This window comes from Mandrillus leucophaeus, unplaced genomic scaffold, assembly GCF_000951045.1.
Source record: "Mandrillus leucophaeus isolate KB7577 unplaced genomic scaffold, Mleu.le_1.0 Scaffold7, whole genome shotgun sequence".
NCBI classification, from domain to species: domain Eukaryota; kingdom Metazoa; phylum Chordata; class Mammalia; order Primates; family Cercopithecidae; genus Mandrillus; species Mandrillus leucophaeus.
The window spans coordinates 4,265,289-4,282,592 of record NW_012107585.1 but is presented as its reverse complement, the minus strand read 5'-3'; the positions used below and the strand labels follow the sequence as shown (position 1 = coordinate 4,282,592).

Here is a 17,304-nt window from a genome sequence, read left to right as displayed (position 1 = left end):
TTTTTTTTGAGACGGAGTCTTGCCCTGTCACCCAGGCTGGAATGCAGCGGCATGATCTCGGCTCACTGCAACCACTGTCTCCCGGGTTCAAGCGATTCTCCTGCCTCAGCCTTCGGAGTAGCTGGAATTACAGGTGCCCACCACGACACCCAGCTAATTTGTTTGTATTTTTAGTAGAGACGGAGTTTCACTATGTTGGCCAGGCTGGTCTCAAACTTCTAATCTCGTAATTCGCCCACCTCGGCCTCCCAAAGTGCTGGGATTACAGGCATGAGCCATTGTACCCGGCCTCTCCAGCCCTGTCTCTACAGGGAAGTGGTGCCAGCTGCTGCGTGAGAGGAAGGGGGCCAAACCCTGTGCTGGAAGTGTGGAGGCAAAGCTAGTGTTCACAGTGTCTTAGCCTGGGCTCGGTTGTGGCTGACAGAAGAGGATCCTGGGGCGAGGGGTTACCTGCTCTCACAGCTTGAGGGGCGGGACTCCGAGCTCTGGGACCGTGAGGGGCAGCGGTGGTGGCGGTGGCGGTGAGATTTTCGGGGCCGGCTTCGAGATCTTGGGGGGATGAGAAGGAACGAGTCAGAGGAGAGGAGAGAGAGAGTAAAAAAGGGAGAGAGAGAGATTTGATCTTGTGACACTTGTTTTTCCCTTGCACTCAAGTCACCATCCCTCCCGAAGTTCTCCATCTCCCTCGACCCCATGCGTTAGTCCAGCTTCCTGCCTGGGTGTTGGGTGGAGGGTTCTGTAACCAATGGCGCTGAACACGGTGAGCAGAGAGGGGTCCTCTGGAGGGAGTGTGGATGACTCAGGGTCCTCCCCGCTCCCCAGATGACACCCTAGGCAGAAAGTCACTTCCCCATATCTCCTCTGCATCACTCATGGTAGGCATCTCAGTGTCACAGAGCTTCAGGGGTCATTCAGGGAGCATAAATGTGTGAATCAGCCAAACACTAACACAATATCAAGCGGAGGCTTGAGTTAAAACAGAAGGAGCTGCTTTGCCTCCAGAATATTTGTGTGGTGATCCTCTAATTTTTCAAGTGAATGTGGAAATACAGATTTTTAGGTAAAATATTCTTATTTTAAACGGAAGCTCGTTTTTTTAAAGGCACCTTTTTGGGCAAATGAAACACATTTGCAGAGTAAATCAGGCCTTCAGGCTGCCAATTTATAACCTCAGACCTGGAAAATTAAATCCAGGTTCTTAGCGTGGAATCAAAAGCCTTTCAGGATGGGCTACAAACCTCATCAAAAACAAAAATTAGAACAACAACAATTACTACCGCTACCACTAACAATGGTGTTACTACAGGTTACTTCAGCTACTTCTAAGTAGTAATAATTCAGAAATAGTAGTGGCAGTGGTAGTGGTAACTGAGGATATATAAAGGACGTCAATGGTTTGGGCCAAACAAGAAAGCCAGTGGGAGTTAGAGATGATTCTATTGGGACGTAACTTGATTATCTCAACAAAGGACTCAGGGATTCTTCTAATGTAATCATCAGACCATATCCCTTCCCTGCTTAAAATTTTCCCATTGCTCTCATATTGAGTCCAAACTCTGATCCTGAATCTCAGGCAGCTTCAGGAGCTAGCCCTGGCCTAGTTCTCTGGCCTCACTGCTTGTCTTCTGCCCTGGCCTGGTGGGCTAAAGCAGCTCTGAACTGTATGTATGCTGGCTCACACATTTCCCAGTTCATGATGTCTTAGGGATGATGATGATAACGATGGTGATGACGACAGGTAACCCGCATCTAACACATATTTCATGCCAGACACTGTATTCTAAGCATTTTTCTTAAAGGGATTCATCTATTCCTCATAACAACCTATGAAGTAGGTTCTCTTATTATTCCCATTTTACAGATGAAGAAACTGAGGCACAGAGAGTTTAAACAACCTGCTTAACTTGTAGCCTAGAATGGTTACTTCCCATCCTCACCTGCGGCTTAGATGCTGCCTCCTGTGGGAGGCCACCAAGCCCTTTTTCCAGTGCCTGTGTTCCCACAACGCCCAGGGTTTCATCTGCTGTGCTGTGACCAGCCCTACATCTGGCTCCTGTGAGCTCTTCAAGGCCAGGACAGTGTCTGGCTCATCTTTGTCCTTGGGCCCAGCACAGGGCCAGTCACCTAGTAGGGCCTCACTCATTAAGGGATGTGGAATGAAAGGAAGCTGATTCACTCCAGTAGCTACTTGCCTGGAAGCAGCCCTGACCATGGACTTAGCAAGAATAAGCCATCGTTTATCTTGAGGATGCCTTATTCTTCTTGCTTTTTTCTCTCCTGCCTCTTGTCTTTTGGCTTGCACAAGCTTTCTGATGCCCTGCTAGCAATTTCTGGTACTTATCCAGCTCTTGCCATCGGGGAGGGTGGCCACCTTGCTGTCCTTACGCAGGCAGTCCTTGTCTCAGTGATGGTCCTTCCTAGTGCTTTTGATGTCTGGGCCTAGCCCCTGACTCTGTGGCTGCCTACCCTGGGGCCCCACTGGTCAAGTGACACCGAGATTGCTGAGAACGCGTACTCTATCTGTGCTTAGTGTGAAAGCACATTCAATACATGTGGCCAATAATTGTTTCTTGACTTGAGCTGAACAAATTCGATGACAAGGAAGCTCTTCCCTGAGCTAACTCAAGGATCTACTGCTTTCTTCTGGAGCATTCCCCAGGTCTCTGTGGTGGTGGCTGAAATACCCTCCTTCGTGCTGACCTTGGGTGAAAAGACCGTTTGGGGCAGCAAAGCTGGGCACCTTCCCTCTGCATTCCTGCCTCCTCTTTTTTCTCCCTGGCAGGCAACTACCTTTCATCTTATTGTCTTTGATCCTCTCTTTAGGAGCTTCTTGGCGGGAGATAAAATATTAGTTGATTGGAGAACACACGCACTAACATTTGCAGGATATAAAGTAGGTAGGTTGTAACCAAATTTACTTTTAATTTGGCTGGGAACTGAACTCCACAGGCAGCAGTGGCTGATTTGAATTTCTACTACCAGCTATAAACTGTGAAACAGCTGGGGCCCCAAGACTGGAGCTAGGAGCTTCATTGACATCTCCACACTGAAAATCCAGCAGTCAGGACGTGAATTCATACACATGCTCACACACATGCACCCATGTGATCACACCCCCATGACCACCCATGCACAGGTAAAAACCCCCATACAACCCCTGTGCACAAAATGTACAGAGGTACTTCCACAGTGCACACACACAGTGCATAGAATTCAGTGTGCCCTGTGTACACCATTCACGTTCATGCTCATACAAGCACAGACACACAAATGCACTGGTGTAGGCACAAATATAGACCACACAATGTTCCCATATTGTATACATTTGTACATACAGTGTACAAAAATGTAAAAATGTGCAGATGTCGACAATGTGCACACTAGATATATGCATATTGCGTATAAATATACACACAATGTACATACAAGATATACTCACAAGGGACATGCCAGGCACACACATGCACACTTTCATGCAACATAAACAAGCATGCATACACATACACATTATATACACATGACCCAGTGCACTCATACATACCTAAACCTACAACACACGCAGTTATGCCTTTCTGTCCCGCCCTCTCTCTCCTTCCTTCCTTCCTTCCTTCCTTCTTTCCTTCCTTCCTTCCTCCCTCCCTCCCTCCCTCCCTCCCTCTCTCCCTCCCTCCCTTCCTTCCTTCCTTCTTCGTTCCTTTCTTCCTTCCCTCCTCTCACCTGCTCACCCTCTCCTCTCTTTCCCTGTTTATTTGTCAACTCTAAGACTCTGGCTTTTAAGAAGCCAGAACCCCCAACTCCTCAAACTGATGAGTACATTCCAGGTAGTATCTACTTACTGCTTCTTGTGCCTCTTCTCATCTCTTCTTTTGCTTTTTGGACTAGAGGAGCTAAACAAGAAATGGTCAATTAATTGAAAGATGCAGAATTCTAGTTAAAGATAAACAAGTAGTTAAAATGCTTAACACACAGTGTGAGATCCAGGCAGTTTTGGAATGGACACCGATCATTGCCTCAGACTGAAAAATTCACTGCCAACAACATTTTCATGCAGCAAGTTCGGCTAGGGATACCAACGCACATACATATGTTGAGAATGGAGTGCGGAGGATGCCAAGTTCAGCTTTGCTAGGTTAATAATAATGGCATCAATAAAGGTAGTAATAACAATGTCTGCTATTTTTTGAGGCTTTAATTATAGGCTAGGCATTCTGTTGAATACCTGCTGTCAACAACTTCATTTTATTCTCTCCGCGACCTAAGGGTGGAGGCACAATTTAACAAGTGCTCATTCTAAGGTGAACCTCAGATGGGCAAAGAAACTTGGTTAGGATTGCACAAGTGAGCTAGGATGTGGCCATGGATCCAAGATCATGCGTCCCTAGAGTCCCTGCTCTTGACTGCTATTCAATCAATTTATAAGAGAAGTGAATGGAATATCCAGGAAGATATTTGAACTCTCATGGAGCTTGGTAGATTCTGAAATGGTCTGCCCATGCATATTCAAGTATCCAGGTTCAAATTATTTTTTTGAGTCATAGGGTGGGGGTCTGAGTACAATGGATAAGAATGACTTGGGGTCTCAGTGTAATCAAATAGAGATCAGGGAGGGTGAACACACTATTTGGTAGTTTAAGCTAGACTGGTTTGCAGAGGGTCACCAAGAACTTATTACTGGCCCAGGACCTGGGAAGGGGAAATTTTATTTCATCTAACTATCTTACACCTTGAAGCTAGCCACAGGGTCTATCTTCATGTCGAGACTCACCCCAGGCAGTGGGAGAGCCAAGGACCTTGCTGACAGATCTGAATTCAATTGGACCCAAGATCTGCCTCTGCTTCTTAGCTGCTGTGTGACATCAGGGTAGTTACTCGTTCTCTCTAAAACCTGGTTTCTTCAACCGTGCAATGGGGCCATTACTGAAGCTGCAGAGCTGAGTGGACAGACGAAATTGGCAACCAGTATCTACTTATTAAGTGAATAAATGACAGGGCTTTGCATTTTGCAAATTGCTGTAGATGTGGTTATTGTTCTTTAAGAAACCATCGTCGCTCTCCTTATCCTCTGTCTACAGATTTGGGTTTGAATTTCGGCTCCGATGCCTTCTGGTTCTATCTGTGGACATTCCTGTTACAATCTGTCTTAGTCTCAGTTTCCTCATCTGTCAAATGCGAACAATAAACATATCCACTGTGCAAGGTTGTGGTAGGGATTAATGAGAATTAAACACATCTACACATGGAAGGGACGTAGCTCAGGATCCAGTTTGGAGTGAGGACTCTGTAAGTAATAACTATTTGTGTTCACCCTAATGTGTCCAGTATAGGAGGACTTGGCCCTGTTCCTTGGCCAGATCTGGGAAGGTTTTGGTGGTGTGACAGGACCGATGTTTCCCTATGTGCCCCAGTTCAGGATTCCAACCAGTGGCAGGGGTAATGAGACATTCTGGGGTCGAGGTATCGATAGGGCTGGTCCAAGAGCAGCCACCTGGCCTGATGGAAGTCAAAAATTGGCTTGGAATGCTCAGAAAAAAACAGCTCAGACCTTCATTTTGGAGGAAACTGAGGCCCAGGAAGACGAAGGGGTCATGCCTAAGAGCACAGATGGAAACTGAGGGCTGACCTAGAAGCTGCCCAAAGCTGCTGAGAAAGCAGAAAGTTGAACAGGCAGTCAGAGAACCAGAGTCTTACCTGTGCCTTCTCTTCTTGGAGAAAGACCTGAAAAGAAAGAAAGAAAAAAAATGAAAAAAGAATGAAAGAAAAAAAAGGCAGAGGGAGAGGGAGAGAAAGAGATGGAGAGAGGGAGAGAAAGAGAGAAAGGAGGAAGGAAGAAAGGGAGGGAGGGAGAAGGAAGGGAGGAAGGGGAGAAAGTAAATATAGGTGAGTTTGAAATTTTTTTTTTTTTTCCTGGTATGAAGGTATCAGTGTGTTTGTGATCACGTGACAGGGGGTCAGGACACCTAGCTAATCCTCCTCCTCTCTTAGATTTCAGAGACTAAGAAAATTGTATGGGAGATACTGGTTTGCATTCTGAATTTCCAGATCAAAGCCTACCAGTGCTTCAGTCCTCCCCAAAAATTGTCAGTAAATCTGTCCTGGATGAGGCTGGATAGGGAAAACATAAGAGAGGGTCTTCTGTTTTCCTGCCTTTCCCCTCCTCCATTCTCCATCTCATCTTCTCTCTCCCTTGTTGTGGATTCCTCCTCCTCCTCATCCTCGTCATTACCGTCATCATCATGACACAGCCAGCTTCCACATGTGGAACTTTTACTGTGTGCCAGGTTCTGTACTTAGCACCTGTCACACACAATCTCATTCAATCTTCCCCAAGCCCTGTGGAGTACTATTAACAACCATTTTACAAAGACACTGAAGATCAGAGAAGTTGATTAAGTTGCTCAGAGTCAAACAGCATCACCCATGTAGCTGCTTCTCATTCTTCAGTGCTCCAGTTGGAGACCATCTTCTCCTCGTAACATTTTCTGAGTCCCTCAGGCTGGTTGGTGCCTCCCGTCTACTCCCCCAAGCTCTGGGTGAGCCTCTGAGCTTATCATCAGCAGGGTACAGACCTCTCCATATTTGAGTGACCTATTTCCCCCCCTAGAATGTGAGAAATTGGAGGGCAGGGACTGAGTTTTGGTTTCTTTTCTGGGACTCAGAATCCTCATTCATGATACTTAATGGGTGTTCAATAAATAGATGTGAAAAACAATTTTTAAAAATTTTTAATTTTTGATCAAAGTTCTGGGGTACATATGGTTTGTACAGGTTTGTACAGGTTTGTTACATGTAAATGTGTGCCACGGTGGTTTTCTGAACCTATCAACCCGTCACTAGGTATTAAAGCGCAGCATGCATTAGCCAGAACAACGAAAAATTTTTAAAACTCAGAAGCCTTGCTAAGTGAGGAGACAAAAAAAAAAAAAAAGAATCTCAGTGCTTTTGCTACCCCTAGCTCCCATCTCCAAAACTGACAGCTATCATTAACCAAACATTTCAAAAGCTTGGAGAGGCTGGACCAGGAGTAGGATGGTGCTCAGGAGGTCAGGGTTTGGGAAGCAACAGCAACAGAATTTCCCCTCCTAATCATCTCCCTCATATGAGCCCTACTCTGTGAAGCTCTAAGACCTGGGCTGACAGAGCAGGAAAAGCCTGTTTCTGACTGTCTGTCAGTGTCTTTCTCATGAGAAGGAACCTGTGAGTGAGAAGCCACCTGGCTTCCAGAACCCAAATATGAGAAAATTGTTCCACTTTCCCCAGCGAACCCCCAAATTGGGAGGAGCTGCTCAACAAAGGAAGGTGATAAGGTGGCCATCTGGAATCATAAGTGTGGGTCATTGTTTCTACAAAGGACTCCACATTGGGAAATATTTCTGACACCAAATTAACAACATTTCACTAATTAGTTTGCCCATGCCTTGTAGTAAACACAAACCCAGATAACATCAGTCAGGAAGTCTGGGCAGGTGGTTGACATAACCAGTGAGAGCAAACTGAGTCTAAGGCCATTCTAGCAACCAGCCCTGAGATGTGGTCACATCCCTGGATTGGGAAAAGTCACATTGGTGCAACTTTGAACTGGACTTGAGATGCAGGGGGAAACCCCAGACAACCTCTTAGCTCTCATTCATTCTGTTGTTAATTGCACGAGTAATCTACAATGAATGTAGGAAAATTGGACGATACAGATAAGCAAAAATAAAACATAAATCACACTTTTCCCATTATCTGCAGCTCACTACAGCAAATAACTTGTATAGGGAATTTCAAACTTCCTGCCTCCAGGGGCCAAGCAGGCTTTGTAAGTGGGTAGAGCAGGCTGGACAGGTCCTGAGACCAACTAGAGCACAAGTACCTACTCTGTCTAAATGCATGGCAACTCCTCAGCTCCAGGGCACGGCTGTTCATGGGAAAACAGGCCCAGAGAAGACAGACTTTCTGATGTACAGAGGAACTAGAAAACTGAATTTCTGTATCGCAAAATCTTCCAATCATAACATGTTGGTTTAGGTCATAAACCACACACCTGAACCCTCTGTTGTATATCTTTTGTTCGTTTGTTTTTTAGACAGAGTCTCGCTCTGCCGCCAGGCTGGAGTGCAGTGGAGCGATCTCGGCTCACTGCAACCTCAGACTCCCTGGTTCAAGTGATTCTCCTGCCCCAGCCTTCCGAATAGCTGGGATTACAGGCACCTGCCACCATGCCCAGCTCATTTTTGTATTTTTAGTAGAGACAGGGTTTCATCACGTTGGCCGGGATGGTCTCGATCTCCTGACCTCGTGATCTGCCTGCCTCAGTCTCCCAAAGTGCTGGGACTACAGTATCCTTTTAGTCTTTTCCTTCCCCTGTAAACATACACGTGTGTGTGTGTGTGTGTGTGTGCATAGTGAACACCAGGAACACGGGCCCAGTTCATAACATCCTGTAACTACCGTCCCTGCATCCCCATGCACCAGCGTGGGCAATCTCAGCATAGCCATGTTTTTCAACATTATTCCATTCTCTAGCATGCAATGTACTGACAAGAGGGGCCTTTCCTTGGGAATTTGGAATAAGGAACAAGACAGAGAGATTCCGTGTCTCCTTGTAACTTGGCCTGCAACATGGAGAGATGGGGCAGGGTGCAGCCATGTCCCTCATTGGGACCAGGAGACAGCGGGCACTTCAGGTCCCAAGTGGGTCCTATCAGCTTTCCACTCCTTGTTCTAGCCCCTTGCTCAGGCCTGGTTGGTCCCTGAGTCACTCCTGCTTCTTCATAATCAAGTCCTCCTCTGGCCTCAGTTAGCATGTGTGGACCTCTAGTCTTCGCAGCCACAGTCCCAGCTTATACAAGACACAAATACGTAAAAAGACATAGATAATTATTTTACATAAATGACATGATATGCTTCCAGATGACCTTTCGGTGCCATCAACTGTCCTCCCCACCCCACCTGGGGAGGCCTTGTTTGCAGAGAAAAAGGACAATACCTGTGTCGCTTATGTTTCTTGGAACTTTTCTTCTTCTTTTTCTTGACAGGCGATGGGCTATAGGATGAGGACCTGCCAGGGCCGAGAAGACACACTTCAGAAGGAGGCTCTTAAAGGCCAAGGTGGTTTCAAAAAGAACCTTCCCCAGTCCCCATACAGGGCTTTAGCTCTTTCAGGAACACACATCAAGGATAATATCCATGCTGATATTAGCTTGCATTTGTAAGCAATTTTTAATTGCTCACAAATTTAATTTTACTTTTCATTTGATTTTAATTTTTAACAAGTTACTGTAAACCATTACCTTGTGTTTTGTAAACATTATCCCATTCAATCCTTCCACACACTTCTTAGGTAGGTACAATTGCTACCCTCCCTTTTCAGACAAAGATAATGAAGTTCCGAGGGGTGAAGCGACTGGCCCAAAGACACACAGCCAGGAAGTAGATGAGCTGGGATCCCAGTGGTTTTTGCTCTCAGTCACCACAGCACCTCATAGCTGCCTGCCTGGTCAAGCTGGAAAGGCTTCCTTCTGTCTGCTGTTCTCCCTTCAAGCTATAACCCTCCTCTCAAAGTGTCAGGGTCTCTCCTTTGCCCCATCCTTTGTCTCCCTGGTAAGACTGAGCCTCTGAAGGATATCTTGCCAGGCTGTGGCTGCACGGATAGTGCCATCAAAGTGTTACCTGAGAAACAGAGCTACTCTAAGTCCATGGTGATGACTCAAGACTGAGGCTTAGGTGACCTAAGCTCCAATCTTGACTCTACTACTAACTCACAGAGCCACCTTGGGCATGTCAAGGCTCATCTCTAAGTCTCTTATTTCCCCGCTGACAAAAGACCAGGGTTGAAACAGATGAGAGGTTACAAATTCAATGCCAACAGGGCCCTCTCAGATAATGTGAATGGATGAGGCAGGCTGGGTGGAAGACTGTAGGGAGTAGTGAGGACTGTGGGGAACCAGAGGGGTTCTGGCTGGAGGGGGATCTGCTTCTCAGATTAGCCGAAGATCCTGTGTAGGAATGCAGGTCTGGGCTTCTAAAGCACCTGCCTTTTCTAAGGGAGCCTCCAAAACTCCATTATTTTAGTATGAAATCTCTCCATTTGGAAATGTTGACCACCAAAAAAAAAAAAAGAAAAAAAAAAAAATCAAATGACTTTGCAGGTCAAATGAAACATGTCTGCAGAAGAGAATGACTGAGAAACAATTCAGCCTTCAAGGAATCATAATGTTTGTCCCCTGACACACGCTCAGTGAACATTCATCGGATGAACGAGTCAATTAATGAATCTTAGTATCTGAGGTTTCCTTTTTTGAAGTATTCTCTGGCCCACCCCTCAAATTGGGAAAGCCAAAGCACTTGCCCCAATTTCATCTCCTACCCTACAACGGCTAGGACTCAGAGTCTTCATCCATATTTCCCCCGGGTCCTGTTTGAGCCTGTCCTTTTAGAATGAGGCTAAGAGGTGTTTGTGAAACAAGATTCCAGAAAATCTGGAGTTGAAGCCCAAGTCATCAGATGCTTCTCTCTGCTGCCCCCTACAGGTTTCTATAAATACTGCCTCAGAGGTTTGCTGTGATTCTCAGTTGGCAGCCCTAAGAGTTAAGCCTGCCCCTCTGGGGATGGCACACTAGAGATGCTTTTAGTCTAGTTAGTGGCAGCCTACAAGCAAATCTGGAAATCATTTTAAATGTAAAATTTTTTAAAGAAATTGGAAATAGAAAAAAATTCATAGGATATCAAAGAGTCAATAGCTGGCAAACAAACAAAAAAACCCTCAAAAACCCACCTATTATCCTAGACATTTAACTAGGTAGGTGGGTGTAGTAGAACCAACCGAGGACCTGGGATCAAGCCCCTGTAGATCCTGTCACGCCCTCTGTGAGCCTTTATTTTCTCATCTCTAAAATGGGGATAATAATGCTTTCCTGGTAGACAATGGTCAGGGATAAAAGAGATATTGAAGATCACAGTGCTTAGTGTAGACCTCTGCATCTAGTAAGCTCTCAAAAAATAATTCAATATTCATGCTAAAGACTATGCTTCCTATTAGTTAGTCATTTACTACGTGCCAGGTACTGTGACAGCTGCTTCCACATGAATTTTTCTTTTAGTTTTCGTGAAAACTCAAAAGGTAGATATTATCACTATTTTGGAGAAGTATAATAAAAACAGGAACAGAGAGGTAAAGTGACGTGCCTAAGGTCACACAGCTAGTTAAGCATCAGAGAGGGGATTTGATCCCAAGAGGGAGTCACTGTCTGACTTTGAAACCCATATTTTGCCCCTGCCTGCGTCTTACAGGTTTTGTCTCCTTCTTGGTGCTCTTACCTCCTTCTCTTCTTCCGAGTGGATTTCTTCTTTTTCTTCTTTCCCCTGGAGGAAGGTGGTGGTGTCAAGTCTTTGTCATGAGAGGCACTGTGAGAAGCAAAGAGAGGAGCATTAGAGAACTCATGGTCTCCAACTCCCCAACCAGAGCTGGTGCAGCCAGGGAAGGACCCAGGTCCTTGGATGATCAAGGACCCATAGCCAGTGCCTCATTACCACCTCATGGCTGATTGGGTCACACTTCAGACTAAGTACCTAAATAAGGACTTAATACCGACTTAATGAGACAGACGTTGTACGTCACCCAAACACCAATTGATTATTAAAAACAGGGTTATAGAGGTTAACTACTCCTTAATAGATGTATTATTGAATTTGCAAATGGCTTGCCTTGGTAAATAAATCACTTTTTAAATAATTCATCAGCCGTTCAGCCCCCTCCCTCCCCAATACATCGTGTCTGTAGTTCCTGCTGGAAATTTAATAGGAGACGGAAGGTATGTTAAGTAGCAGCTGATTATTAAAAGTATATTTGCCAAGGTCTAATGTAACAAGATACATATCTTATATTGCCTCGCAGAACCTCAAAAACCTCCGTGCTTCAAGAATAATTATTTCCCGTTCAATTAAATTCAAATGCTGAGGCTGCAGTTAAATGAAGTCAAGTTATCTTCTTTTATAATTGGGGCAGGCTCCAGGGATTTTTTTAAAAAACACTATCCCATGGCAAAGGAAGATGGTTTTAGATGAAAAACTGCTTGGGAATTGAAACATGCCAACCTAGTGGAACCTTACGGGGAAAACATAATCTTACTACTAATACTACTGTCATTATTTTAGCAGTGACACAACTAGCATTTATGCACTTGCTATGTGCCAAGATTTTAATATATTAGGATACAAACACTTTGAGAATGGTATGACTTTTACTATCTTACTTTATAGGTAAAGAAACTGAGGCTCAGAAAGTTTAATTAACTTGCTGATGGCTAGACAATTAGAATGTGTCCAGGCTAGGATTTGAATCAAGGCCTGTGTGATTCCTACCCTGAGATTTTCCCCACAAAACCAGCTGCCTTCTCAAACTTGTTCATGTGGCCAATCATCTGAAAATTACCCAACTTTTTATAGAACATCATAAAATACTGCGGTATTTAATTCCATTTTAAGAATCTGGATCATTATGATTAGTAGAAAGAATGATAAAATGGCTAGAATATATGTCAGGGTCTCTATCTCCAGCAAATAAGAATCATATACCAATATTTATAATACTTTCAAGAGAGTCACTTAAAAAATTTATCAGATGTCTTTTTATTTAAACAGCTGGAGGAGAGACTATTTATCTTATTGAGCTTTTCTACTAATTTGCTTTCCTGAATGTGGAACTTGTGATGTGCTATTTTTTTTTTTAATTTTAATTTTGTACATTCCAGGGTACACTTGCAGGATGTGCTGGTTTGTTACACAGATAAACGTGTGCCATGGTGGTTTTCTGCACCTATCAACCCATTACCTAGACAGTAAGCCCAGCATGCATTAGCCCTTTTCCCTAATGCTCTTCCTCAGCCCCCTCTCTCCCCCAACAGGCCCCAGTGTGTGGTGTTCCCCTCCCTGTGTCCATGTGTTCTCAATGTTCAGCTCCTACTTATAAGTGAGAACATGCAGTGTTTGGTTTTCTGTTCTTGCAGCGGTTGGCAGAGGATAATAGCTTCCAGCTTCATTCATGTTCCTGCAAAGGACATGATCTTGTTCACAGTATGGAATACTGCACAGTATTCCATGGTGTATATATACCAGATTTCCTTTATCCAGTCTATCATTGATGGGAATTGGGTTCATTTCATGTCTTTGCTATTGTGAATAGTGCTGCAATGAACATATGCGTGCATGTATCTTTATAATAGGATGACTTATATTCCTTTGGGTATATACCCAGTAATGGGATTGCTGGGTCAAATGGTATTTCTGGTTCTAGGTCTTTGAGGAACCATTGTCTTCCACAATGGTTGAACTAATTTACATTCCCACCAATAGTGTAAAAGCATTCCTATTTCTGCACAACCTCACCAGCATCTGTTGTTTCTTGACTTTTTAATAATTGCCATTCTGACTGGCGTGAGATGGCATCTTATTGTGGTTTTGATCTGCATTTCTAAGAGGGTCCCTTTTAGAAGGTTAAAAATAAACATCACAGGAATTAATTACCTCGCTACTTAACTACACTTATATGTTATAAAGCACAAGGCACAGTATGCATGTCCGGGAAGCAAACAGGATGGTTGTGTAAACAGGATGGGCTACTTCCAAATTCTTTTTATTATTATTATTTTTTGAGACAGGGTTTCACTCTGTTGCCTAGGCTGGAGTGCAGTGGCATGATCTCAGTTCACTGCAACCTCCATCTCCTGGGTTCAAGCAATTCTCCTGCCTCAGCTTCCCTAGTAGCTAGGACGACAGGCACCCACCACCATGCCAGGCTAATTTTTGTATTTTTAAAGTAGAGACAGGGTTTCACTATGTTGGTCAGGCTGGTCTCGAACTCCTGACCCTAGGTGATCCACCTGCGTCAGCCTCCCAAAATGCTGGGATTACAGGCATGAGCCATGGTGCCTGGCCACCAAATTCTTTCCTTAAAGAGTGCTTGTCATAGAGCAAAAGCCTAATCAATATTTGTTGAGTGACCAAAAGAGGGAATAAATGAGTGAAATAATTGAGCTTCTTGTTAAATCATCTTGTTTCATGTAAACACTTCCCAGTGCAACAACTACTGGGAATTTAAACTGGGAAAACATGAAAGGAGAAATACTTGAGAGAGGAAAAAAAAAAACAACCTTTTAAAAGTGTGTCTTACAAAATGAGGAAACAGCCTATTGTTTCGGTCAGCTATAACTTCTGGAATCCTAGGGTCCCAGGGGAGCATGATTTGGGAACATTGTCCTTGATTCACATTTAAGTAATGGGGTAAAACTCAGAAAGCTCTTGAATTTGGAGACATTTGAGGTGTGTGAGATGGAGATCATCAACTCCCTCAATAAATCCCGAAAGCCTTTACCCAGGTAGGTCTACATTTCTTCTACCCCCTATTTTTCCCTACACTAGTTCTACGTGTACCATCATAGAGAGTCAGGAAGGGGCAGAATAGTGGTTAAGTGTACCCAGGATATGCATGCAGAGGTTAAGTACATAATGCTTGTGTATGCTGTGGTTACATATGCAAGGCTAAATACAGTGATGAAATACACAACAATTCAGTAAGCATCAGTTGAGTATGTAGTGGTTACATGTGCAGCAGTTAAGTCTGTAGTGGTTAAACAAGTGGTAGTTAAACACACCTTGGGGAAGTAGCAGAGGTTAACTATGCAGTGGTTAACTGCTCAGGGGTTATGTACACAGTAGTTAAACATGCATCGAGTAAATATGCAGTGGTGAGGAGGTTCCAAGATGGCTGAATAGGAACAGCTCTAGTCTACAGCTCCCAGCATGAGTGACACAGAAGACGGGTGACTTCTGCATTTCCAACTGAGGTACCGGGTTCATCTCATGGGGGCTTGTTGGACAGTGGGTGCAGCCCGCAGAGCATGAGCTGAAGCAGGGCAGGGCATTGCCTCACCTGGGAAGTGCACGGGGTCAGGGAATTCCCTTTTCTAACCAAGGGAAGCCATGACAGACAGTACCTGGAAAATCAGGACACTCCCACCCTAATACCGCGCTTCTCCAACGGTCTTAGCAAACAGCACACTAGGAGATTATATCCCGTGCCTGGCTCAGAGGGTACCACGCCCATGGAGCTTCGCTCACTGCTAGCACAGCAGTCTGAGATTGAACTGCAAGGCAGCAGTGAGGCTGGGGGAGGGATGTCCGCCATTGCTGAGGCTTGAGTAGGTAAACAAAGCGGTCAGGAAGTTTGAACTGGGTGGGGCCAACTGCAGCTTAAGGAAGCCTGCCTGCCTCTGTAAACTCCACCTCTGGGGTAGGGCATAGCTGAACAAAAGGCAGCAGAAACTTCTACAGACTTAAATGTCCCTGTCTGACAGCTTTGAAGAGAGTAGTGGTTCTCCCAGCATGGAGTTTGAGATCTGAAAACGGACAGACTGCCTCCTCAACTGGGTCCCTGACCCCCAAGTAGCCTAACTAGGAGACACTTCCCAGTAGGGGCAGACTGACACCTCATACAGCCGGATGCCCCTCTGAGACGAAGCTTCCAGAGAAAGAATCAGGCAGCAACATTTGCCGTTCTGCAATATTTGCTGTTCTTCAGCCTCCGCTGGTGATACCCTGGCAAACAGGGTCTGGAGCGGACCTCCAGCAAACTCCAATAGACCTGCAGCTGAGGGTCCTGACTGTTAGAAGGAAAACTAACAAACAGAAAGGACATCCACACTAAAACCCCATCTGTATGTCACCATCATCAAAGACCAAAGGTAGATAAAACCACAAAGATGGGGAGAAACCAGAGCAAAAAAGCTGAAAATTCTAAAAATCAGAGCACCTCTTCTTCTCCAAAGGAACACAGCTCCTCGCCAGCAATGGAACAAAGCTGGATGGAGAATGACTTTGATGAGTTGAGAGAAGAAGGCTTCAGACAATCAGTAATAATAAACTTCTTCGAGCTAAAGGAGGATGTTTGAACCCATCACAAAGAAGCTGAAAACCTTGAAAAAAGATTAGACGAATGGCTAACTAGAATAAACAATATAGAGCAGACCTTAAATAACCTGATGGAGCCGAAAACCAAGGCACGAGAACTACGTGACACATGCACAAGCTTCAGTAGCGGATTCAATCAAGTGGAAGAAAGGGTATCAGTGATTGAAGATCAAATGAATGAAATGAAGTGAGAAGGTGAGAAGAGAAGTTTAGAGAAAAAAGAGTAAAAAGAAATGAACAAAGCCTCCAAGAAATATGGGACTATGTGAAAAGACCAAATCTACATCTGATTGGTGTACCGGAAAGTGACAGGGAGAATGGAACCAAGTTGTAAAACACTCTTCAGGATATTATCCAGGAGAACTTCCCCAACCTAGCAAGGCAGGCCAACATTCAAATTCAGGAAATACAGAGAATGCCACAAAGATACTCCTCGAGAAGAGCAACTCCAAGACACATAATTATCAGATTCACCAAAGTTGAAATGAAGGAAAAAACATTAAGCGCAGCCAGAGAGAAAGTCGGGTTATCCACAAAGAGAAGCCCATCAGACTAACAGCAGATCTCTTGGCAGAAACTCTACAAGCCAGAAGAGAGTAGGGGCCAATATTCAACATTCTTAAAGAAAAGAGTTTTCAAACCAGAACTTCATATCCAGCCAAACTAAGCTTCATAAGTGAAGGAGAAATAAAATGCTTTACAGACAAGCAAATGCTGAGAGATTTTCACCACCAGGCCTCCCTTACAGGAGCTCCTGTAGGAAGCACAAAACATGGAAAGGAACAAGGCAAATTGTAAAAACCATCGATGCTAGGAAAAAATTGCATCAACTACTGAACAAAATAACCAGCTAACATCATAATGACAGGATCAAATTCACACATAACAATATTAACCTTAAATGTAAATGGGCTAAATGCTCCAATTAAAAGACACAGACTGGTAAATTGGATAAAGAGTCAAGACCCATCAGTGTGCTGTATTCAGGAGACCCATCTCATGTGCAGAGAAACACATAGGCTCAAAATAAAGGGATGGAGGAAGATCTACCAAACAAATGGAAATCAAAAAAATGCAGGGGTGCAATTCTAGTCTCTGATAAAACAGACTCTAAACCAACAAAGATCAAGAGAGACAAAGAAGACCATTATGTAATGGTAAAAGGATCAATATAACAAGAAGACCTGACTATCATAAATATATATGCACCCAATACAGGAGCACCCAGATTCATAAAGCAAGTCCTTAGAGACCTACAAAGAGACTTAGATTCCCACACAATAATAATGGGAGACTTTAACACCCCACTGTCAACATTAGACAGATCAATGAGACAGAAAGTTAACAAGGATATTCAGG

The 17,304-nt window shown here is 44.3% G+C and overlaps 1 protein-coding gene across 1 annotated transcript in view; it reads right to left on the bottom strand.

The window, feature by feature from the left end:
* The window catches only part of SRRM4 (serine/arginine repetitive matrix 4), a 183,998-nt gene that overhangs the window by 38,571 nt on the left and 128,123 nt on the right, over positions 1 to 17,304 (bottom strand). Inside the window, exons 3-7 of the mRNA XM_011964407.1 lie at positions 11,299 to 11,385; positions 8,969 to 9,040; positions 5,689 to 5,715; positions 3,837 to 3,887; positions 451 to 549 (exon numbers count right to left, since the gene is read on the bottom strand). Of these exons, the coding sequence (XP_011819797.1) occupies positions 451 to 549; positions 3,837 to 3,887; positions 5,689 to 5,715; positions 8,969 to 9,040; positions 11,299 to 11,385 (336 nt within the window). The remainder of the gene's footprint in view (positions 1 to 450; positions 550 to 3,836; positions 3,888 to 5,688; positions 5,716 to 8,968; positions 9,041 to 11,298; positions 11,386 to 17,304) is intronic.